Consider the following 24401-nt stretch of genomic DNA (forward strand, 5'->3'; position numbering starts at 1 on the left):
CGCTGGATGGAAGGGTAGGGAGAAAGAGGTGACACTGGACAGAAGGATGCAGAAAGAAAGAGGGGAGACTACTGGAAGGATGGGGAGAGAGAGGGGAGACTGGAAGGATGGGGAGAGAAAGAAGAGAGCTGCTGGATGGAAAAGGAGAGTAGTGAAAGACTGGAGAATAAGAGGAAGGGGCATGGGGAGAACAAGGGTGAGAAAAAGATGAAAAGCCATAAGTAGATGAAGGAAATTAAAGAATGGATAGTAAGAATGAATTAAATCAGGACAGAGAGAGAGGCAGAAAAATATTGAAGAACGCAAAGAAAAAGGAGAGAAAAATGAGAAATGGCCAGGAAACCGTGGCAGAAGAGTTAAGCGAAAACGAAGGAAAGCAGAATCTAGAGACTGGGAGCGACACAATGAGAAAAAGTAAATGGCCATACAAGAAAGGTAAAGAAAATAATTTTATTTTTAATTTAGGATAAAGTAATATGGTACCTGTGTTAATGAAGTTTCAGAGACCAATACTTCCTTCCTTAGGTCAGGCGAGGATACCGTAACAGCATTATACTGACCTGAGGCAGGAGGTTTTGGCCTCTGAAAGCTCATTGAAAAGGGTGTTAGGCTATTAAATAAATTTTCTGAAATCTGATGCACTGAAAAGCAGCACTTTACCCTGTGTGACAAATGCATCTGATTAGCGTGACTAAATTTTGTTGGGGGAGGGGGGTAGAGAGAAAATTTTGTGCCCACCCACTTTGGGTTCAGGCCCATCCAAAATTGGCAGTCTGGCTACGCCACTGATGTGTACCCACTCACATGCAGCATTCCAGTAGTTTTGAGTAGATGTACCATCCAGTAGAACTGTTCAAGTGACATCTTTTCCTGACCACCTCTTCTTACTTTTTCCATCTCACCTTGTTTATGAAACACTCCTGCATGTACATGTTTTTGATTTCTTCTATTTTCCGAATTTCTGCTTCTAGCTCTGTGCTCATTTTGGTCTCTTCCTCAATCTGTAGAAATTCATCAGCGTATGATCTCCTTGAGGATTCTCTTCTATCAGACCATGAACGTAAAGATACCCTGGACCGCCTATCTGATTGTTTCTGAGCAAGAGAGTGCCCAGAGAAGCCAGCAAAGCCGCCAAATCCACCATGCTTCTCTGACAAATCCTGTGTTTTTAACTTGTGTTCCTGTTCCAGCTTAAACTTAAGTAGAATTTCATTATCATACTGGAATTTCTTTTCAGGCATCTCTTCAGGCAGCATCTGAGGGATTTGGGGAATGGGAAGGTGTTTGGACAAATCCAGTGTTGACTGGATTTTTTTCACTGCCTGCACTAGGCGTTTGATTTCTTCTATGGTTGACACTTTAAAGTCTCTCAGTGCTATGATCTTCCTATTCATGTTTTCTTTCTGTCTATGGATCTGTAAAGATAAATTGAGCAAAATTTAGTTATTTTATTTATTTCTAGGCACTTGTATTCTATTATTCCAGAATAGAGCATTCAAAGCGGAATGCAACAGAAAGTTAAAATATAATTTTAAAATGCAATGCAAAAACTAAATTCGATATGAAAACACACTACTATACAAAAGCAGCATTTAAACAATTACAATTTTTTCCCCCAATAAATTAAATAGATCTGTCCAGTCTGCATTATCTACAGGAAAAACATTCCACAGTCTGGGACAGCATCAGAGAAAAATCAATCTTGAGTCACAAACAAGTGTATTTGCTTGCAGATACTTCATGAAGACCAAGATTAGATGACCACAGACCAACCTGCTCAAGCTACTGGCAGTCAAATGAGGCTTCCTAGGTTAACAGACAGGCTGCAGCATTTTGAACAATTTATAAGGCATGTAATATGCTTTGAGGGGCTCCACAATTAAATTAATTACAATAATCAGTAGAAGGAAAAAGAGATGAAATTTAAAGTTTACATGATTATTCTTCGACCAAAAAAGCCTTTGCACTTCTAGTCCAAATGTTAGTTCTACCTGTTTGCTAAGCCGCGCTGTAGGTGCACACACTTTTTAGCATGTGCTAATGATAGAGACCCCTATTATATTCCTATGGGTGTCTCTATAGCATTAGTGCACTCTAAAAAGTGTACACATCTACAGCGCAGCTTAGTAAACAGGGCCCTTGGATTACTGTAACATTGTATTTCTTGGTATTAAGTTTCAATATCAGAAAAAATTGCAAATCATACAGAACACAGCTGCTAGACTTATATACAGAGCCCTGATCCTGGTGTCTGCTATAGCCAAGCTTTATTCCTGGTTTCTGTGATACTGTATGAGCAGTGCCAAACAGAGACTTAGTAAGAACTGTGTAGAGGAGAACTTGGCTCCATGGTATTGAGAATATATCCAATGCTAAGCTCTGTACTATAGGTTGTCTGGAGCAGAAGACTTTGCACTTGGTGTTGTGCTCTGTGGCAAAGAGATCTATACCTGAAATCCCTACCACTGAAAAATCTGCATGCCATTCCATTGTCAAGAGACCATTCATGGGGATCATGCTTTCTGCTCCTTCGGATGACCAGTGTGTTGTACAGGTATATGCCTGGTATTGTAGATGGGTGGCCTGAAGGACACTTCCTATCAATATAGCCAAGTTCCAAGTCCTGCCTGCTTTCTTGCAAAGTTATCAGGAGCATGATCGTCCATGTTTGAAGATGTAGAACATGGCCTCCTGATTTCTGATGAGGATCACCAGCCTGGTGAGATGTTTCTTGGACACTTGTAGAACATGGAATATTGCTCAGATTTCTAGGTTATTTATGTGCAGTGACTTTTCATCCTGTGTCTAGATAACCTGAGTATGGAAGTGGCTAGATGGGTTCCACAGTCTGTGAGGGAAGCATCTGTGTCAAGATGATATGGCACTGTGGTTGATGGAAATCCCTTCTTTAAGTTGGCTAGGATTTGCCACCGAGCTACTATATGTAGAATTTGCTTACTACAGTCAGTGTGAAGAGCAGCTGGTGGTAATGGTTCCATTGGCATGTGAGATTCCGTTGTAACAGTCTCATGTGTAACATTTTTGTGGAAGCACATTGACCACAGCAGCCATGTGCTGCTGCAGCCTGAGTACAGGCCTCACTTGTGGCACTTTATAGAAAAAACAATTTATGATTTAGGCTTTGAACTTTCAAGGCCAATAATCCACTTTGTCAGGAGCATGCATAACAAAATGGATTCTTGTACTTGGACCTCAATAACATGGTTAGTTTGTAAGGTGCCACCAATCACTTTCTTTAACCTGACTGGTGGATCATTAAATACTGTAAAAGACTGTGTAAAAAAATATTAAGAAAATAAATAATGACTTGATTCAATGTTCACATGAGACTGAACAGTCAAGATGAATCCAAAGCATAAACTAATTTATCAATAGTTATAAGTAGTCAAAACCTCCATCCCTATATCATCAATAAGGCTTTAAGTACTACAATATTCTAATATAGTGGTTCTCAGCCTGGTTTGCAGGAAGTCTATAACTATGTCTTGCATGTATTCATTCTACATACCCTGACAACTAGATTGGTTAGATTGGTTGAGAACCACTACACTAGTATTTACCTGTCCTTCCAGCACAGCAAGATGGCCTCTTTTCTTCTCTGCATTTATTCGCAGGTGCTCTGGAACAGTATAGTCAGCAGCAGTTTTCAGTCTGAAGTCACCAATCTTGTCCTTTGCCTCTTTGATGGCCATCACATCTTCAGGATGCTCATAGTTTTCACTAGGTTTCTTGTTGTATCTATACAGTATCAGAATAAGCTGAAATTCTAAGGAAATGGGGGAGGTAATTTTATAAACTTGTGTATAATTCTAAAATTACTTCAGATGTAAAACATATGCATGGTGCTACTGGGCTTGTACTTGCATGTGACTATAGAGTTAGCATGTTTGTAGGGAAGTGTTTGGGTGGAACACAGGCAGAATTTCAATATATGTGGGTATTTTATAATATAAGTGCTAACATTTAGGCTTGCTCCTGAGCAGACCTAAATGTCAGCAACCTCAATTGGCTATTTCTGCAAGATCTGTGCTAGTCCTATATAATAATTCTTACCACCAACGTTCTAAACTAGCTGCCTGTGTCCGTGGCTCCTGCAGTTGCTGAGCTAGGCTCCGTAGCCAGGCTGACGTCACTCACAGCTGATTCCCAGGCAGGGGGAGGAGTAGGGAAACACGCAAAGCGTGTTTCCCTACTCCTCCCCCTGCCTAGGAATCAGCTGTCAGTGCCCCCCCTCAGCGCATCAACCAAGCCCCTCCCCCCCAAGCACATCAACACCCCCTCTCCCGGGCACATCAACCCCCTCGCCACCCACAGCTGCAAATGGTAACGCTGTCCGGCCGCTGCTGCTTCTCCTACTGAGCAGCAGCGGCCGCTACAAAAACCCCCAGCCCCACCGCAGACAACCCCCCCCCCCCCGGCGCATCACGCAAGCCCCTCCCCCCAAGCACATCAACCCCCCCCCCCCCCCCCGCCAACATCAACACCCTCGCCGCTCGCAGCTGCCAATGGTAATGCTGTCCGGCCGCTGCTGCTTCTCCTGCTGAGCAGCAGCGGCCGCTACAAAAAAGAAAAAAACAAACAAAAATGTTTTAAAACCTGAAACGCGGCACCGTAGACAGCCATCAGGCATTGGCTGTCGTCTCTGCAGCCGCTCCTCCTCTCGCCTCCACGTCACTGCCCCTGGAGTAAGACCCCGGAGGAGCGCAGCGATGTGAGAGGGGAGAGGAGGAGCAGCTGCAGAGACAACAGCCAATGCCAGATGGCTGTCTTAGGTGCCGCATTTCAGGTTTAAAAATATTTTGGGGTTTTTTTCTTTTTTGTAGCGGCCGCTGCTGCTCAACAGGAGAAGCAGCAGCGGCCGGACAACGTTACCATTGGCAGCTGCGGGTGGCGAGGAGGTTGATGTGCCCGGTGGGGGGGGGGGGGTGTTGGGTGATGCGCCGAGGGGGGACAGGGGGGTAGGGGAGGGTCGCTGGACATGGGTGGCTGCAGGGGGAGCAGGGGGAGAGGAGGATCGCTGGACATGGATGGCTGGGGGGGCAAGGGAGAGGGAGGTGGGGAGGGGGTCCTGAGACCAGATGGGTGGCTGCAGGGGGGGCCAGGAAGACAGAAGGGATGCTGCACATGAGTGGCTGCAGGGGGAGAGGAGGGTCGCTGAACATGGGTGGCTGCAGGGGGGCAGGGGGAGAGGAGGGTCGCTGGACATGAGTGGCTGCAGGGTGGGCAGGGGAGAGAGGTGGGTTGCTGGACATGAGTGGCTACAGGGGGGGCAGGGGGAGAGGAGGGTCGCTGGACATGGGTGGTACCAGGGGGGCAGGGGAGAGGAGGGTCGCTGGACATGGGTGACTGCAGGGGGGACAGGGGGAGAGGAGGGTCGCTGGACATGGGTGGCTGCAGGGGGGCAGGGGGAGGAGGGTTGCTGGACATGGGTGGCTGCAGGGGGGCAGGGGAGAGAGGAGGGTCACTGCACATGCATGGCTGCAGGGGGAGAGGACGGTCGCTGGACATGGGTGGCTGCAGGGGGGCAGGGGAGAGAGGAGGGACGCTGCACATGCATGGCTGCAGGGGGAGAGGACGGTCGCTGGACATGGGTGGCTGCAGGGGGGCAGGTGGAGAGGAGGGTGGTTGCAGGGGGAGAGGAGGGTCGCTGGACATGGGTGGTTGCACGGGTGGCAGGGGGACAGGAGGGTCGCTGTACATGGGTGGCTGCAGGGGGCCTGGGGAGAGGGAGGGAGGGTCCTGAGACCAGTCACTCACTCACTCTCTGTCTCTCACATACACTCTCTCTGACACACTCTCTATCACACTGGTGGTTGGGAGGCGGGGATAGTGCTGGGCAGACTTATACGGTCTGTGCCAGAGTCGGTGGTTGGGAGGCAGGGATAGTGCTGGGCAGACTTATACGGTCTGTGCCCTGAAAATGACAAATACAAATCAAGGTAAATTATTGTTGTAGGATTGTTGTAGGAGGTGGAAGGCCTCCAAATATTTAATATAGAGGTGGAAGGCCTCCAAATATTTAATATACAGAATTAATTTTCTCATATTGGACAGAGAGGAATGAAGGCTTCTCTCCTTCCAAATCATGAGAAACAGAGCTTGCTGGAATAGCAATTATACTTTACCTCCCCCCTCTTGCCAAGCCAGGTGAATTGTAAATCTGAATTGCCCCAATCTCACCCATTAAGTGTGACCGATCTCAGGGAAATTCAGGTGACAGAATTCTTTTCCCATGCCCCTTGGAAGTAAGGCTTCTTCAATCCAGGAGAGAACTACCTTCTTTTCAACTATGTGGAGACATAGCAGGTAAACACTTTGCAGAAGAGATCAAACACTGTGTCTCTCTCTGAGAAACAAACACTGTGGAACCAAGTGGTAGTGGTTTTATGACAGGCAGCAACATGACATAAACTGGCAAGAAAGAAATCTAACACCTACCTCTATAAGGATGCAGTAGTTAACGTTTGTTTCCTCTTTTAGAATAAGGGGAAATACTAAGATAAAAGATCACAGGTTCTGAGAAATATATCCTTGTGTGAGAAAAGCTGTAAAGATGGACAAACAGACCAAATGTTTTCCTCAAAACAGATGCTATGTATTTCTTTATTGACGGGAGATCCTGACTGACTGTGGGATACTAATTGAGGAGGTGAGGGAAGCCCTCCCCTCTCTCTTGCTCTTTTGTACTGTAAGGGAAAGAAAGTTCTATATATTATGTCTTTGCCAGATAAGAAGTTGGTCAGTGTCTAGTGCACTCTGCCCCATGCCAGGGGATGGAGAGCCTGACCTGACCATTTCCATTGTCCTTTCATGTTTTTTTCCTCTTTTCTATACTAGACTATACTTGAATATTTTGTTATTTTTTTATCCTAATCTCTGGATAATTAAATAAACCTGTGTTAACCTCAGGAAGTGCTTCCTTGGTCTCTTTTTGTCTTGGTTGCCGTCTAAAATAGTGCTACCAGTTGTCTGGTTCTTTTAAGGTACCGATCGAGGGGATTGTATTTGTGTGAGTAGTGCCCAGCCGTGGTTAGAGACTCTGGAGGATTGGCACGAAAAGCACAAACAGTATATACAAAAAGTAGCACATATGAGTTTATCTTGTTGGGCAGACTGGCTGGACCATGCAGGTCTTTTTCTGCCGTCATCTACTATGTTACTATGTTACACTCTATCTCTCTGTCACACACACACAGTCTCTATCTCTCTGTATCTCTCTCACACACACACAGACACTCTGTCTCTCACACACTATCTCTCTCACACAAACACACACAAACTCTGTCTCTCTCTCTCATTCTCTCTCTGACACACATACTCCATCTCTCACACACACTCTTTCTCAAACATACACTCCGAGGAAAACCTTGCCAGCGCCCATTTCATTTCTGACAGAAACCGGCCTTTTTTACTAGTATTTTATAAAGACACATAAATGTCTATGTGTCTTTATAAAATAGGCAAAAAAAGTGCCTATTTGCAGCCTTTCATATATAGGCACCTTTTTATAAAAGTACCCTCTTATTGCACAAAGTAGTCCATACCTGCTTACAACAAAATACAGCCAGTGGGCATAAAAATGAAGGCATGCACAAAATTATGAACAATCACTTTCTGATGTTTTTGACCAAAATAAATACAGCTCCCTCGTCATGCTGAAAGCGAAGATACATACCTGTAGCAGGTATTCTCCGAGGACAGCAGGCTGATTGTTCTCACTGATGGGTCGACGTCCATGGCGACCCAGGAAAGCAATTTTTCACAGCAAAAATAAATAAAGTTTGCCAGAGCCTTCCGGCGCAGGGCGCTCACACCGCACATGCATGGCCATCTTCTCGCTTGTCGTGCAAGAGTCCCCACTCAGTTAGATCAAAAAGCAATAGCAAGGAGAAGAACAACTCCAAAGGGGAGGTGGGCGGGTTTGTGAGAACAATCAGCCTGCTGTCCTCGGAGAATATCTGCTACAGGTATATATCTTCGCTTTCTCCGACGACAAGAAGGCTGCTTGTTCTCACTGATGGGGTATCCCTAGCACCCGGGCTCACTCAAAACAACAAAGAAAGTCAATTGGGCCTCGCAACGGCAAGGACATCACATAGATTGACCTAAAGCATCTAACTGAGAGTGCAGCCTGGAACAGAATAAAAATGGGCCTAGGGGGGTTGAGTTGGATTCTAAACCTCAAACAGATTCTGCAGCACCGACTGCCCAAACTGACTGTCGCGATGGGTATCCTGCTGAAGGCAGTAATGGGATGTGAATGTGTGGATAGATGACCACGTCGCAGCCTTGCAAAATCTCTTCTATAGTGGCAGACTTCAAGTGGGCCACCGACACTGCCATGGCTCTAACACTATGAGCCGTGACATGACCCTCTAGAGTCAGCCCAGCTTGGGCATAAGTGAAGGAAATGCAATCTGCTAGCCAACTGGAAATGGTGTGTTTCCCGACTGCGACTCCCCTTCTATTGGGATCAAAAGAAACAGACATTTGGGCAGACTGTCTGAAGGGGCTTGTCCGCTCCACGTAAAAGGCCAATGCTCTCTTGCAGTCCAAGGTGTGCAACTGACGTTCAGCAGGGCGGGTATGAGGACAGGGAAAAAATGTTGGCAAGACAATTGACTGGTTCAGATGGAACTCCGACACCACCTTTGGCATGAACTTAGGGTGCATGCAGAAGACTACTCTGTTATGATGAGACTTAAGATAAGGAGCATGCACTACCAAGGCTTGGAGCTCACTGACTCTACGAGCTAAAGTAACAGCCACCAAGAAAATGACCTTCCAGGTCAAGTACTTCAGATGGCAGGAATTCAGTAGCTCAAAAGGAGGCTTCATCAGCTGGGTGAGAATGATGTTGAGATCCCATGACACTGGTGGAGGTTTGACAGAGGGCTTTGACAAAAGCAAACCTCTCATGAAGCGAACAACTAAAGGCTGTCCAGAGATAGGCTTACCCTCTACATGTTGATGATAAGCACTAATCGCACTAAGATGAACTCTAACGGACAAGTGTAGAAGGTATTCAAGCAGGGTCTGTGTAGGACAAGAGCGAGGATCTAGGGCCTTGCTATCACACCAGACGGCAAACCTCCTCCATTTGAAAAAGTAGCACCTCTTCGTGGAATCTTTCCTGGAAGCAAGCAAAATCCAGGAGACACCCTCAGAAACCCAAGGAAGCGAATTCTACGCTCTCAACATCCAGGCTGTGAGAGCCAGAGACAGGAGGTTGGGATGCAGAAGCGCCCCCTCATTCTGAGTTATGAGGGTTAGAAAACAGTCCAATCTCCACGGTTCTTCGGAGGACAACTCCAGAAGAAGAGGGAACCAAATCTGACGCGGCCAGAAGGAAGCAATCAGAATCATGGTTCCGCGGTCTTGCTTGAGTTTCAGCAAAGTCTTCCCCACCAGAGGTATGGGAGGATATGCGTACAAAAGGCCCTTCCCCCAATGAAAGAGAAAAGCATCCGATGCTAGCCTGTCGTGGGCCTGAAGTCTGGAACAGAACTGAGGGACCTTGTGATTGACCTGAGTGGCAAATAGATCCACTGAGGGGGTGCCCCACTCTCGGAAGATCTTGCGTACGACGCCCAAGTTGAGCAACCACTCGTGAGGTTGCATTATCCTGCTCAATCTGTCGGCCAGACTGTTGTTTATGCCTGCCAGATACATGGCTTGGAGAAACATGCAATGATGGCGAGCCCAAAGCCACATCTGGACGGCTTCCCGACACAGGGGGCGAGATCCAGTGCCCCCCTGCTTGTTGATGTAGCACATGGCAACCTGATTGTCTGTCTGAATTTGGATAATTTGATTGGACCGCCGATCTCTGAAAGCCTTTAGAGCATTCCAGACAGCTCGCAGCTCCAGGAGATTGATCTGAAGACCTTTTTCCTGGAGGGACCAAACTCCTTGATTGTGAAGCCCATCAACATGAGCTCCCCATCCCAGGAGGGATGCATCCGTGGTCAGCACTTTGTGTGGCTGAGGAATTTGAAAGGGACGTTCCAAGGTCAAATTGGATCGAATTGTCCACCAGTGAAGGGAATTTTGAAAATCGGTGGACAGCTGGATTGCATCCTCTAGATCCCCTGCAGCTTGATACCACTGGGAAGCTAGGGTCCATTGAGCTGATCTCATGTGAAGATGGGCCATGGGTGTCACATGGACTGTGGAGGCCATATGGCCTAGAAGTCTCAACATCTGCCGAGCTGTGATCTGCTGAAATGCTCTGGCCATGGAAACTAGAGACAGAAGATTGTCTGCTCTCGCTTCTGGAAGATAGGCACGAGCCGTCTGTGAGTCCAGCAGAGCTCCTATAAATTCCAGTTGCTGAACAGGGAAAAGGTGGGACGGGGTAATTTATAACAAACCTGAGTCGCTCCAGCAGTTGAATAGTCATCTGTATGGACTGTAAAGCTCCTGCCTCTGAGGTGTTCTTCACCAGCCAATCGTCAAGATAAAGGAACACTCCCAGTCTGCGTAGCGACGCTGCAACTACTGCCAGGCATTTTGTAAAGACCCTGGGTGCAGACGCCAGACCAAAGGGCAGCACACAATACTGGAAGTACTGCGCTCCCAGACGGAATCGAAGATACCTCCTGTGAGCTGGAAGTATCGGGATGTGTGTATAAGCATCCTTTAAATCCAGAGAGCATCGCCAATCGTTTTCCTGAATCATGGGAAGAAGGGTGCCCAGGGAAACCATCCTGAACTTTTCTCGGACTAGGAATTTGTTCAGGGCCCTTAGGTCTAGGATGGGATGCATCCCCCCTGGAATAGAACCCCAGCCCTTCTTGCCCTGGTGGAACGGGCTTGACCGCATTGGCGCTGAGAAGGGCGAAGAGTTCCTCTGCAAGTACCTGCCTGTGCTGGAAGCTGAAGGACTGAGCTCCCGGTGGGCAATTTGGAGGTCTGTAGATCAAATTGAGGGAGTATCCTAACCGGACTATTTGAAGAATCCACCAATCGGAGGTTATGAGAGGCCACCTTTGGTGAAAAAATTTTAACCTCCCCCCGACCGGCAAGTCATCTGGCACGGACACCTTTATAGTGGCTATGCTTAGCTGGAGCCAGTCAAAAGCCCGTTTGTTGCTTTTGCTGGGGAGCCACAGGGGCCTGCCTTGGCGCAGGCTGTTGATGAGAATGAGCGTGCTGGGGATGAGCCTGAGAAGGCTGTCGAGAAGGAGGATTGTACCTACGCTTGTTATAAGCATATGGAGCATTCTTCCTTCCCCAGAAAAATCGTCTACCTGATGAGGCAGTAGCAGAAGGCGTCCGGCGGGAGAGATTGTCCATAGCAGTTTCCCGCTGCGTGATCTGATCAACCACTTGCTCGACTTTCTCACCAAAATTATTATCCCCCCGGCAAGGGACATCCGCAATCCGCTGTTGGACTCGATTGTCCAGGTCAGAGGCACGCAGCCATGAGAGTCTGCGCATCACTATACCTTGGGCAGCGGTTCTGGATGCAACATCAAAAGAATCTTAAGCACCCCTGGACAGGAATTTACAACACGCCTTCTGCTGCCTGACCACCTCCTGAAAAGGCTTGGCCTGCTCCGGAGGGAGCTTATCAACCAAGTCCACCAGTTGCTTCACCGTGTTCCTCAAGTGAATGCTCATGTAGAGCTGGTAGGATTGAATTTTGGCCACAAGCATAGAGGCCTGATATGCCTTTCTCCCAAAAGAGTCCAGGGTTCTAGATTCTCTTCCCGGGGACGCTGAGGCAAAGTCTCTAGAACTCCTGGCTCTCTTGAGAGCGGAATCCACAACCATAGAGTCATGAGGTAACTGCGACTTCGTCAGCTCAGGTTCTCCATGAATCTGATATTGGGACTCTGCTTTCTTGGGAATGGTGGGATTACTTAGTGGTTTCATCCAGTTCCGCATAAGTGTCTCCTTGAGCACATTATGCAAAGGAACCGTGGATGACTCCTTAGGTGGTGAAGGATAGTCAAGGACCTCGAGCATCTCAGTCCTGGGCTCATCCTCAGATACCACAGGGAAGGGAATAGCCACAGACATTTCCCGGACAAATGAAGAGAAAGAAAGACTCTCCGGGGGAGAAAGCTTTCTTTCTGGTGAAGGAGTAGGATCAGAGGGAAAACCACAAGACTCCTCAGAAAAGAATACCTGGGATCCTCCCCTTCATCCCACAAGGCATTCTCATCGGTATTGGACAAGAGTTCCTTAACTGCAGTCCAAAACCGGGCCCGTCTTGATGCCGAGGAACCATGTCCTCGATGGCGATGTCAAGAAGTCGACTCCCATGCCGGCAGTGATGAAGCTCGCTCCAGCGATGTCGACGGGGAGTCGACCTGGGTGGCAGGCGGCACCGGCGTCGGAGACCTCACTACAGGCATAGAGTCAGCTGTCGCTTCCATCGACGGTACGGAGGGCGCAAGCACTCCTGGCACCGGAGCAGAATGACACAGCAACCCCTCCAGAAGACCTGGAAGAATGGCTTGGATGCGCTCGTCTAGAGTCTCTGTCGAGCAAGGCTGCAGGGTGGGTGCAAGAATTGGCATCAGAATCTGTGGAGGTCAAGGAGGCGGTACTGGGCTGCCCGAAGACAGATGCACCGACACCTCTTGAATGGAGGGTGAGCGGTCCTCCAGGCGTCGGCGCTTCACGGGTGCCGAATCCTTCGAAGCCCCGGAGCTCCCAGTACCGTGCTTGGAAGGAGATCAATGACAATGCTTCTTCGCCTTCGCTCGATACAGGTCATCGATACGCCTCGGTACCGATGGAATCCATATGCCTCCTCGGGGTCGGGTCCGAGAGTGGTCGGTCCCAGGGGGCCTGCACAGCAGGAGACTTCGAGGCAGGTGGAGCCCCACTCCACGGCTCACTGCTCCCAGCGTGTGGTGGTCTCTGGACAGCCATTACCTGCACGCCTGAAGTCAATGCCATCCTCAGTGCCGATATCGACGACGCCGACCTCGGTACCTATGTCGACGTCGACGCTGAGAAACCGGTCAAAGTTCCGAAAAGACGATCCTGAAGAGCCTTTCTCAATGCTTGTGTCGGCCTTTTAAGGCTAAGACACAACTTACATGCGTCTGGGCGATGGTCAGGCCAAAGGCACAGAAGACACCACGCGTGGGGATCGGTACCTGAGATTTACCGGTTGCACAGAGTACACTTCTTGAAGCCACTGGGAGTGCTCGATGACATGGACGGAAAAATAGCAGCGGCGAAGTCAAAATTCGCGATTGTGCCAAATAAAAGGGCATTTAAATGAGAAAGCTGCGACGAAAACGAAAGGAAACTTAAAGGGCCAAACTAAGAAATTTAGGATTTTTTTTTTTTTTTTTTTGCGTGGTGGGGGGAGCGTTGTGGAGGAACTGGCAGTTATGTGGGTGCTGGCATCAGCACCCACATAGCTAAGAGGGCAAATATAGGATAGCTCAAAGGCTGTCCTAAATTTGGCCGCTTATCTATGCGAGCCCCAGCATTGAATATTGTCTGGGAGCTGCATATCTATAGAACAGCTGTCTGGAGCCCTCTGAGCCCCCTCCCAGCCCTTCCCCCAAAACAGACCCCCCCCCCTCCTCCCATTCACCCTCCCCCAGCCCACATGAGTAGGAACCTCCCTTTCCCCTCAACTAGGGTTACCATTTTTTGTCCTTAAAAAGAAAAGAGGACACTTGCCCCGCCCACGTCCCGCCCCATTTCACGCACTCACCCCGCCCCTTTCACACCCTCTCCCCACCCCCTGTCACACCTCACCCCGCCCCTTGTCGCACCTCGCCCCGCCCCCCTGTCGCATTTTCCCCTCCCTCTGGTCACCCCCTCACCTCACCTCCCCTCCCCCCGGTCCCGTCACCTCTCCCCTTACTCACGATCTTCCCTGGTGGTCTAGTGACTTTGGGGCAGGAAAGAACCCCCTCTTTCCTGCCCGGAGCGCTGCTCTGCATCCTGTATGCTGCCTGTGACGGTCTCGGCGAGATTCAAAATGGCCGCTGAGAATTGACGCGGCCTTGCAAGACTTCAATTCTTGGCAGCCATTTTGAATCTCGCCGAGACCGTCACAGGCAGCATTACAGGATGCAGAGCAGCGTGCCGGGCAGGAAAGAGAGGGCTCTTTCCTGCCCCGAAGTCACTAGACCACCAGGGAAGATCGTAAGGGGAGGGGAGGTCCGCCGCCCACACGCACATCAGCGTCAGCCTGCCCATTTGTCCAGAAATCCAGACAAATGGGCAGGCTGGCCAAAACCCGTCCGGGTAAATCCGGACGTATGGTAACCCTACCCTCAACCCCCCCAGAATGTCCCATCAACACACTCCCCACTGGTCTTGATAGGCTCTCCCTGGCTTACCTGTTTTTCATGGTAGTCCAATGGGGGCAGGAGCAATGCCCACTCGCTCCTGCCCCTTTTGGCTGCCAAAAGAAAATGGCTGCCGTAGTACTGCTAGCTGCACTGAGAGGTCGCGGCAACCATTTTCTTATGGCAGCTGCAGTGGGGCAGGAGTGAGCAGGCCTTGCTCCTGCCCCACTCTGCTCTCACTGGACTTCAATGAAAAAGAGGTAGGCGGGGGGGGGGGGGGGGGAGAGGGGGGCAATGTTTTTACATATGTATTAAAATATACCACAGGAGCCCATCGAATAGCTAAAATTATTAAACGTCATTGGAATATAATCAATACCTATTTTTGAGAAAGTTCATTACATTTTGCATTCAGCGGAGGGCATAATATTAAAGAACTCTTATGTCCCTCTGAACTTTCAGCTGTTCAAGGTGATTTTTCTCATGAAAGTACACAGAAACAGGCTGGTCATTACACCTGTGAAAGTTGTTCTAGTAGTACTGTCAACATGGAAACAACTGGTTTTGTGAACAGCATAGATGATTGTGGTTTTGAATTGAATTCACATACTACCTGTACAACGGATCATGTTATATACTGTATTTTATGCCCTTGTAAAAAATTGTATATAAGCAGACTTCAAGAAAGTTTAGTGCTAGAATAATAGAGCACCATAGTACTATTTCAACTCACAAAAGTAACTCTCCATTGGCAGAGTGCAATCGTATGATTTTCATCTCTTCACTATCTTGTTTTAGAATGGATTCCATCGCCCGGTAGAGGAAGTGATAGAAAAGTTAAACTCCTCCGACAAGAACAGCATTGGATTTATCGTCTGATGCAATGGAACCACAAGGTTTAAATGAGAAGACAGAATAGCATCATTTTTTCTGATGTTTTCTGTTTTTCTCTGATTTTTTTTTCTCATTAATTGTGAAAACAAAAGTAAAATGGCCATTGGTTGGACAATATAACAGTGTATTTTTAAACTAGAGCCACCAATTTTGTGAGGTTTAGCAATGAAGTAGCAATGAAGAATCTTGTGCACAGAGAAAGTTGTAAGTTATGCGAAGAAATTGTAATATTTTGTTTTTGAAAGTTATTGTTATTTTTACTAGGGGTGGGCAACTAAAAATTGTAATCACGATTAATCGCTCAGTTAAACTGTTTGATCGCACGATTAGAAAAGCTTGCAGTTTGGTCCATAAAGTGTAATTCCAACGAAATGCTATATCAAAACTGAAGTGAAAAATCAATATTTTAATGGTTCTGTAACTTAAACTTTCAAAAGTGTCATATGCCTTTACAAAATGTAATACTGAAACTGAAGTGAAAATCAATATGTTACTGTACCTTTGGTGGAGTCTTACAGATTCATAACACCAAGGAGACCTACAACTAGTTTATTTACAAAATTGCTGTAAAATAGAATGAGCAGTCTTCCTGAGACAACAGGGGCCCTGTTTACTAAGCTGCACTATAGGTACACTAGCATTTTTAGCATGCGCTAAAAAATTAGTGTGTGCTAAAATGCTAGTGGACCTTAGTAAACAGGGCCCCAGGGATGTTGTTTTTTTTTCCAGTGGTTTAATTTTTAAGAAAGGCTAATTCTATTTCAACAACATACTGAGCCTTTCACAAAGCTAAAGAAAATAGGTGATTTATCTGAAAGAGCTCCCCTTAATTCCCAAGGCTAAGTTAAGGCCATTCATTTATGATTGCAATAACCAAGGATAAGTTAGGGCCATTCATTTATGATTGCAATAAATTACATGTGCTTTCCTGAAGTATAATTAACAGCCAGATACAGCCTTCATTACCTGTAGCTTTTTTGTTTCTCTTGCAGGTCCAGCTTTGTGATAAAATGTTTTTTTTTACTGCTCTGCTTCAGCCTTTTTGAGGCTGCATGTAGAAGGTACTGGCAGTAAGACCAGGGGAAGGTCATGAAAGCAGGTAGCCTCTATTGTGTAAAGTCCTTCACATTACCAGATATATGTATACTAAATGCTCACCCAATATACAGGTATGACTTAAGGGGAAAAAAGTAGCATCCTTAGCTATTCTTCATGTATGGCAAACAGCTGATGAATTTTGTATTCTTAGAGGCTATAGTTAGTGTATGATCAACAGATAGAAATATGAAATAATAACAAATGTACTTTAATAACCTCTTTAACGTATTATATTACTGAATTTAGTGTCACTTGTGCAAGTTAGTGCCGAGTCTGCTATGGCATGACCAAATATAACAGAAATGGGTAGACAATTACTTTCCAAGTAATAGTTATGTGTTATTTATGTAATTAATCTATTACTATAAATTTATGACAGAGTCACAATTTAAAAAAAAAACAAAAAAAAACAAATAGCTGAGGGAAGGGTCTAAAGATCCTTGCAGACTCTCACTAGCCCAGTATACACCTGCATTCAGGACCATTCCAAGTCAGAGTAGGGAGAAGGTGTTTCTCACCTGGTTACAGCATCCCTTTCTGGGATGGCTGCAATGCTACTGCCTGCCCTTATATTTCATAAACCCCTAGAGAGTGTGTGGTTGATTTCTATATATACGTTAAGAGAAGCAGTCTGTGTCTAAGGCTCAGCCTTAAAGTTTGTGTCGTATGTGAAGTCTCCCTTGACTTTTGTGTCCAGGGTGAAGTGAATGTGACAGGACAGAGGTTTTACCAACCCCTCTGTCTGTATTTTAATTGACACTGGGAGCAGCTATTTGACCCTTAAACCACTCTGGAGCTGGACTACAGGAGGAGGTACTGTGTACTAGATTATTCCCATTGGGAAGTAATCTGGGTAGAAGTGGATCCCTGAACGGAGAGACTCTGTGTTTGACTAAAAAAGGGAAAAGGCTTGCCCAGGAAACCCTTTGCCCCAAACATGATTGATCATCACTACAAGGGATCACAGATAAAGTGAAGAATGAGGAGCATTAATACTGTACAGTCTCAGAACAGAAAGACTATTTCAAAGCAATAATTGTTTGTATGTATTGTCAGTCAAGAGTTAGGGCACTCCATACCTGTCTCTGAATTATTGCAGGGCCTTGAGGGGCAATCCCTTCCCTCTGAAGAGAATCAGCTCCCTTGGATAAGAGTATATGTGCTGAGAACAACAACGGGAAAAGACTGGGAAAAAATATGTGCTCTGTGGGGTCCCTGGAGTGTGAATCTGTCAGAGGACCACCCCACAAACAGGGCAGCCTCCCCCCTTACAGAAATATTAAACACAATTTAAAATTCAACAAAAATATCAAAATTACCTGGTGCCAACATTTGTGGAATGTCATTCTATATTAATGGGTAACTGTACCACTTTTGGTCTGATAAAATTAGTTAGTGGTACCATAAGCTCCCCATTATAGATATATAGATATATATATATATATATATATACACACACACACACACACACACACACAAAGATGAGTGTGTGTGTACACAAACAAAACTCATAAAATTTATTGTTTAAGGCATATTGTTAAACTGAAGACTCACAGTTCCTCCCACTCCTTCTTTCTATTGGCTATCTTTGCTTTGGCCTTCTCTGCCTTTTCAATTATTTTCTTCAGTTTTTCAGCTCGGTTAGCCGTGATATGAGTTCCTGCCCACTGATCTGTGCGTTCCTCGGGCATCTCCTGTTCCATTTCTTCTTTCCTTTTGCTGGCTTCACCTGCTGCAAAGGTTAATGAGAATGTTTTGTTATTCTTCGCTATCATAGTGGCCCTTTTACAATACCGCAGTAGAGCTACAGCAGCATTGTCGCATGCCAATTCGGAACTACCGCAAGCCCACCGCTGAAGCCACCCACCGCCCCCAGAATGCACTATTTCCAGTGGAAATATTTTTTATTTTTACTGCTGGGTTAGCACAGGAGCCCTTACCACCTCTTAAGGGCTCCCTGAGGAAATGGCCATGTGGCAAGTTTGTACTTACTGCAAAGTCATTTCCTTTATTAAAAAAAAAAGCCCTGCTGCAGTAAAAGGGGCCTCAACATGCAGCAAATCTACATGCCAACGCTACCACAGCTTTGTAAAAGGGTCCTTAATGAATTAGGACCAGGCTGAGTATCTAGTTCAGAGGTCCCAAAGGACACATGAACTTCATTTTTCACGCCCACCATATCTGTCCTGCCCTTGGCTAAATCTGGTCCTCGTGTATGACAGCAGTGAAAACAACAAGTCTCCACCAGCGAAAAAAAAGATAATAGTAGTACAGCATGACAACAAATTCAGCAAATTCCAAGGGTGATCTTCCCAGCCTCTCAGCAGATTCAAAGGGATCCCCTACCTCTCTGACTCTTGTGGAGATTTGAAGTGTCCTATGCAACCTTATTCTGGAAAACAGTTTGGGGGGGGCCCCTGATCTAGTCTAAACCAAAGCTACATAGTTAACTTTAGGCCTGCTACTTGGGTAATTCTAGCTAGCCAGCATTGAATATCAGCACTGACCAGCCAAAGTTAAACTGCACCCCAGGAATGCCCCCTCTTTTTAACTAGCTAAATTTTATGTAGCTTATAATTTGTCGGCACAAAATTTAGCTAGTTATCTGGGACAAGAATATGATAGCCTACTATATAGTGCAATCTTGATTTTTAACTGCACTGTAATATTTGCTGCCTAAGGGGGTAATTATAATAAAAGGGCCCCTATAAAAATGTGCAAAACTGTGCCTATTTTATAATGGCATTACCAAATTAAAACAGTCCAAAATCAGGTGTAAGAAAATGCAAAACAGAAAACTCATCCCAATAGACAAACTACAACTACAAAAAATATTTTGAAAAGGGTGAACTATCATACACAAGTAAAAAAAAAAAAACCCTTAACTGTCCAAGGGTTTAATCAGTTTAATCATAGGTCCCTTTATTTTCAGGTTTTTTTTTTTTTTTTGCAAAATCAACTATAAAACATTAAAAAACCAGATAAATCAAAATTTCACTTATCTCTTGTTCTTAAATGCTTTCATTAGAATAAAATCAGCTAAGCTCACATGCCTTGATAAAACAGGCAGCCAGACCTATCCGTGAATTAGAGAGGCAGTGTATATCCAAGCTAAGTCACAAGAATGCCTGTCAAAACAGATAATAATATACGCATATTCACCTACACAATTTTTACAATAGCCCTTTTCTGCATTTAAAGAAGAAGCTCCTTTATAAAATTACTCTGTATACATAGGTGGTCAGTTACTCGGATATTTGGTAAACCTAAAGAGGGGCAGGGCTAGGGTGAGGTGTGTGGGGCTGGATGGGGCATGGCAGGGAAATTTAAATCCTTTGGGTGGGGGGTTATACCTATGTCAGTAGTAAATGGACAGTGGGTCACTGAGGACAGCAGGATCACATGTTACCATGAATAGGAATCCCTATCTATAAGGTTCACTGGAGTGTGTGTGTGTGTGTTGGGAATCCTCCTCTAGGTAGTAGTGAGATGTGAATGTGTGGACTGAAGATCACATTGCAGCCTTGAAATGGAGGCTGATCTCAAGTTGGCTACCGACGCAGCCGTGGCTCTGACATTCTAAGCCATGACATGACACTCTAGAGTCAGGCCAACCAGGATTCCTTACCTGTTTGGCAGTTTGACATTTCCCCTCTCTCTTCCCTCCTTTGCCCCCCCCCCCCCCCCCCACCCCACCTCCACAGTCTAGCACCTTCTTTCTTTCCTCTCCTCCTCAGGAGCACCAGAATGCCTTTTTGTTGGGGAGATCCAAGCTCCACCCCAGTTTCACCTTCAGTTTCCAAGTTTTCACTCCAATTTATATTTAGTTAATTTTATGTAAATCATACACCCTCTAATTCTATAACAGGGTGCCTAAAGTTAGGTGCCACTTGTGCACATATGTTATAAAATACTAGCACTTATCTACTATAATAAAACTCATCCTCAACGTTCTGAGGACACTGACGTCAGTGAAGCCAAGCCCTGACTTCCTTCAAAAAGTTTTGAAGGTTCGTGGTGGTGAAGCCACCAAAATCGCTCCGGGCCCCGCCCTCGAGGGCAGAGCAATGTCAGAACGAAGGGGTTGGCAGGGAGGGAGGCAGGGAGGCGGGGGGGGTGGGAAATCGCTCCGGGCCCCGCCCTCTTTTACTACTGTTACAATAAGACCCGCCTCCTCAGCAACCAGACAATCTAAAAGCCTGTCGTTGTTGAGGGCGTGCTGTTTCATAGAAGGACACTTGAACAGTCCTAGCAAAATGCTAAGATAGGACCCACCTACTAAGAGGAATCAGCCAATCAATAAGCTCTGTCCTCCTTCAGGGCGAGCCAGTTTCTTTCAATAAGAACAGGACGGGTTCAGCTAAGCTACTAGAAGAGAGCATGGTGCAGGTTGAATGACAGGGAGGAGCAGTCAGAGGACTCCTGAAACTAATCAAAACAGCAAAAGAAAAACTGGACCACACCTCTGCAGGGACTTTGGCTAACTGGTGAGGGGAATTCTATTGTTTCCCGTTTTTTTCTCGGTACCTATACATAAACTTTGATCACTTGTGATGCTAATGGCAAAACAAGGCTGGGAGACAGTTTTGGTCCTGACACACAGTCAGTTGCAGATCTTCTCTTCTTCACACATCCTCTACCCCTAATCATTTCTTTTTCTGTGCTGCTGGCTGTCAATGGGAGCACTACACCCACATTCTACAGCCACTTCTGTTCTCTCACTATGCTAAACGGGACTGAGTCACAAACATTTAACAAACAACTGGATCCTCAGAACAAAGAATTGCCTGAGCTGAAGATCGGAGTACAAGAAAGGTTCTTCTACCCACAACACACACAGATGGGCCAGCAGAACTGTTCTCTAAACTTCTCCTACCCGGGACAGACGATGCCAGGTTTTGCAATATCAAGTTCAAGGAGGTTTTTAAGTCCAGCCTCGAGTAACTGCACATATAGCCCTGTACGTCGGGGAGAAACTCGGAGGGAGAGAAGGGGGATGACCCTGGAATTTGGAGGGATGGTGGGGGGAGGGAGGGGCCCCTGGCACACACTCTGATTCTCACACATACACTCTCTCTCTCACAGACACACTCACACCCAGTCTCAGTCTCTCTCTGTCACATACAAACACTCGCACATTCACTCTCTCTCATGACCCTGGAACTCGGAGGGATGGAGGGGGGAGGGAGGGGCCCCTGCCACACACTCTGAGTCACACACACACACTCTCTCTCTCTCACGGACACACTCGCACCCAGTCGCATAGCTACGTGGGGCCTGCGCCCCCATAGATTTCAGTCGGGACCCCCCTCCCGGCGAACAGTTCTGTTCTCTGAGTCTGACGTCCCGCACGTACAACGTGCGGGACGTCAGCATGTAAGGAAGAAGACTTTTCTCTGCAGCAGAACGGTCGGAGAGGACGTCGGCTGGTGGGGAGTGGGGTCCCCTGCCAGCAAAACGGAAGGTAGGCGGCGGCGGGGGAGGGTTCGCGGCGAGAGGGGGGTCTAAAATGTGCCCCCTCCCCTCGAGCTCTGGACCCCCCTCCCATGGAAGTCTGGCTACGCCCCTGCTCGAACCCAGTCTCAGTCTCTCTCTGTCACATACAAACACTCGCACATTCACTCTCTCTCCACAGTCAATCTCACACACACTCTCTCAAACATACACACTACGAGGAAAACCTTGCTAGCGCCCGTTTCATTTCTAACAGAAACGTGCCTTTTTTACTAGTGTGCATATAATGCATGCTTATGTGTGTAACTGCTAAAGAGCTACTCTATAATTTACAAGTCGCTTAGTGCATAACACATAACTAAGTAACGTGCTAAAGTGAGGAAACAGGAAACATAAAACAGCATAACTGTCCTCCCCACTCCACAATGAACAAAGTACTGTAGATCTCTAACATGTATTGAATCCTTTAGTAGCCCACCTGCCTCACGAATCTCTTTCACTGCCTCAACCTCTTTGAGTTTCAGCTCATGCCGGGTGGGCCTTCTCTTCTTCAGCTTCTTCATCAGTCTATGGTACTTATCCGAGAGCGCAAGCAGTCTGTATGTTGCAACCTGATGATCACTCTGAATAGCATGAACCACCACAGTATCAAACTCCACCGTGTCTCGGAACCTGGTGAACAGGAGGGAGACATTTGCTAGAATGAGTAAAGTTTTCCTAAGACACAGCAGGAATGGAGGTAATGCATTCTATTAGTTAAGATTCTCCATGCAGCCCTACATATTTGTGACAATAATTATCACAACAATCTTAAAATCTACAAATAGCAAAACTGACAGCTAGAATTAAAATGTGCAAAAGGTGTATAAGTCAGTTTCTGGGTACAAATTTGAAGAAGTGTTTTTTGCTGAAACTTTTCATCCTCCACAACTTCTGTTAAGGTAATACATTTCAGAGACATTATTGTATCAAAAGCACCAGGAGACTTTTAGGCAAGCCTGAAAAATTGGATTTCCAAGCAAAAGACATCACAATACCTACTTGTTTGCAGATTTCTTTTCTGTAGAATTTTCCTTCCTGAAGTTGCATGAAGCCAAAGTCTTGGGCAAAAGCTGTTCTGTTTTACAATCAAATAAGCAAACTGACTCACAGACTGTTGGCACTTTTATAGATGCCTTACCAATTTACTACATTATTTGAAGGTGTAAACCAACACATGGAAAAAGTTGAACTAATGATATACTGTATTTGAATTTTCAGAAGGCATCTGACAAAGTTCCTCATGAGAGACGCCTTAGAAAATTAAAATTTTGCTGGATAGGAGGCAATGTCCTATCATGGACTAAGAAGCAATTAAAAGACAGGAAACAGGATTAGCCTAATGGTTAGTTCAGCAGGCTGTGAACCAAGGAAACCAGGTTCAAATCCCATTTCTTGTGATTTTGGGCATGGCACTTAAACCTTCATTGCTTCAGGTGCAACTCCCCCCCTCCCGCATTTACTAAACTGCGCTAGCTGCTGCTGTGCAGCAATGCTGACACAGCTCATTCAAAGTGAATGGGCTGTGTTGGTGGTAGTGCAGCTTAGTAAACAGGGGGGTTAGATTATAAACCCTCTGAGGACAGGAAAATATATACTGTACCTGAATATAATTCACTCTGAATTACTAAATCCAAGTATAGAGAGTAGGACTAAATGCTCAGTTTTCCAAATGGACAAGAGTTAATAGCAGAGTGCTCGGTGATCTGGAAAAGGGAGCATGAGTGAAGTGATTGAATAAAGTTGTCTTGTCTGCAAATTTAAAGTTGCTAAAACAGCAGAGGATGGAGCAATTATGCACCTTGTAATTTCCTTTCCTTGAGTTCAGCCAGACCATTTCAGACAATGGATTATCCTCCTCTACCAGCAGATGGAGTGCTGAAGTAATCTTATATATGATGCCCAAGTTTATAGCAATAGGCTAAACACCAAGAAAGAGGGCAAGTCATTTTCATCCTCCATTACCTTTGGTATAAACCAGAGATGCCAAGGGTTGATCTCCCCAAAGAGTGAGAATAAAAGCCAGAGTGAGATTTACAGATGATGTTTGCAAGTTATAAATCTAGGAACATTTAAGTTTCAAAAAGGCTTCACAAATGGAAGAAACAACAGAAAGTATTTAGCTTTTTTGATGCCTATAAAAATACAGAGACAAAATAAGGCTAGTATCAGGATAGTTATTCAAATGAATTTGGCCAGTTAATTAAAAAGGTATCCAAGTAAATTCCAAAGACTGGAAAGTTCTTTCTATTTACTATGCACATGGCTATATTTGTAGCAGTGGGCTTCTCCAGCCCAAACATTTTAAGGGAAATTCTGTTAATATAGCAGTGGCTCCAAGATACAGAAACACACTGTCTTGCTCTTCACATATACAGACACTTCTGGTGTTGTGCTATTGCTTGCTCCTCCTCAACTCTTTCTTCATCATCATGCAAAGGTTTTGCAGTTCATGACACCTCCTTCCCATTTCTCAGCACTACCTCTCCCATCCCCTAGGTCAGTCATTTACTCTTTCCTAGGTCAGCCCAGTGCTTCTATGGAGAGTTCATTCCACCCTCCAGCCCCCCATGTAAAAGCTTCAATTGTACAGCAGAGGAGCTTACCCTCATGACTCATCCT

The 24401-nt window shown here is 46.0% G+C and overlaps 1 protein-coding gene across 1 annotated transcript in view; it reads right to left on the reverse strand.

The window, feature by feature from the left end:
* Positions 1-24401, reverse strand: part of CFAP44 (cilia and flagella associated protein 44) — a 444725-nt gene that overhangs the window by 93021 nt on the left and 327303 nt on the right. Inside the window, exons 22-25 of the mRNA XM_030203902.1 lie at positions 22219-22412; positions 17841-18018; positions 3582-3759; positions 903-1415 (exon numbers count right to left, since the gene is read on the reverse strand). Coding sequence (XP_030059762.1) covers positions 903-1415; positions 3582-3759; positions 17841-18018; positions 22219-22412 — 1063 coding nt within the window. The remainder of the gene's footprint in view (positions 1-902; positions 1416-3581; positions 3760-17840; positions 18019-22218; positions 22413-24401) is intronic.

This window comes from Microcaecilia unicolor, chromosome 5, assembly GCF_901765095.1.
Source record: "Microcaecilia unicolor chromosome 5, aMicUni1.1, whole genome shotgun sequence".
NCBI lineage: Eukaryota > Metazoa > Chordata > Amphibia > Gymnophiona > Siphonopidae > Microcaecilia > Microcaecilia unicolor.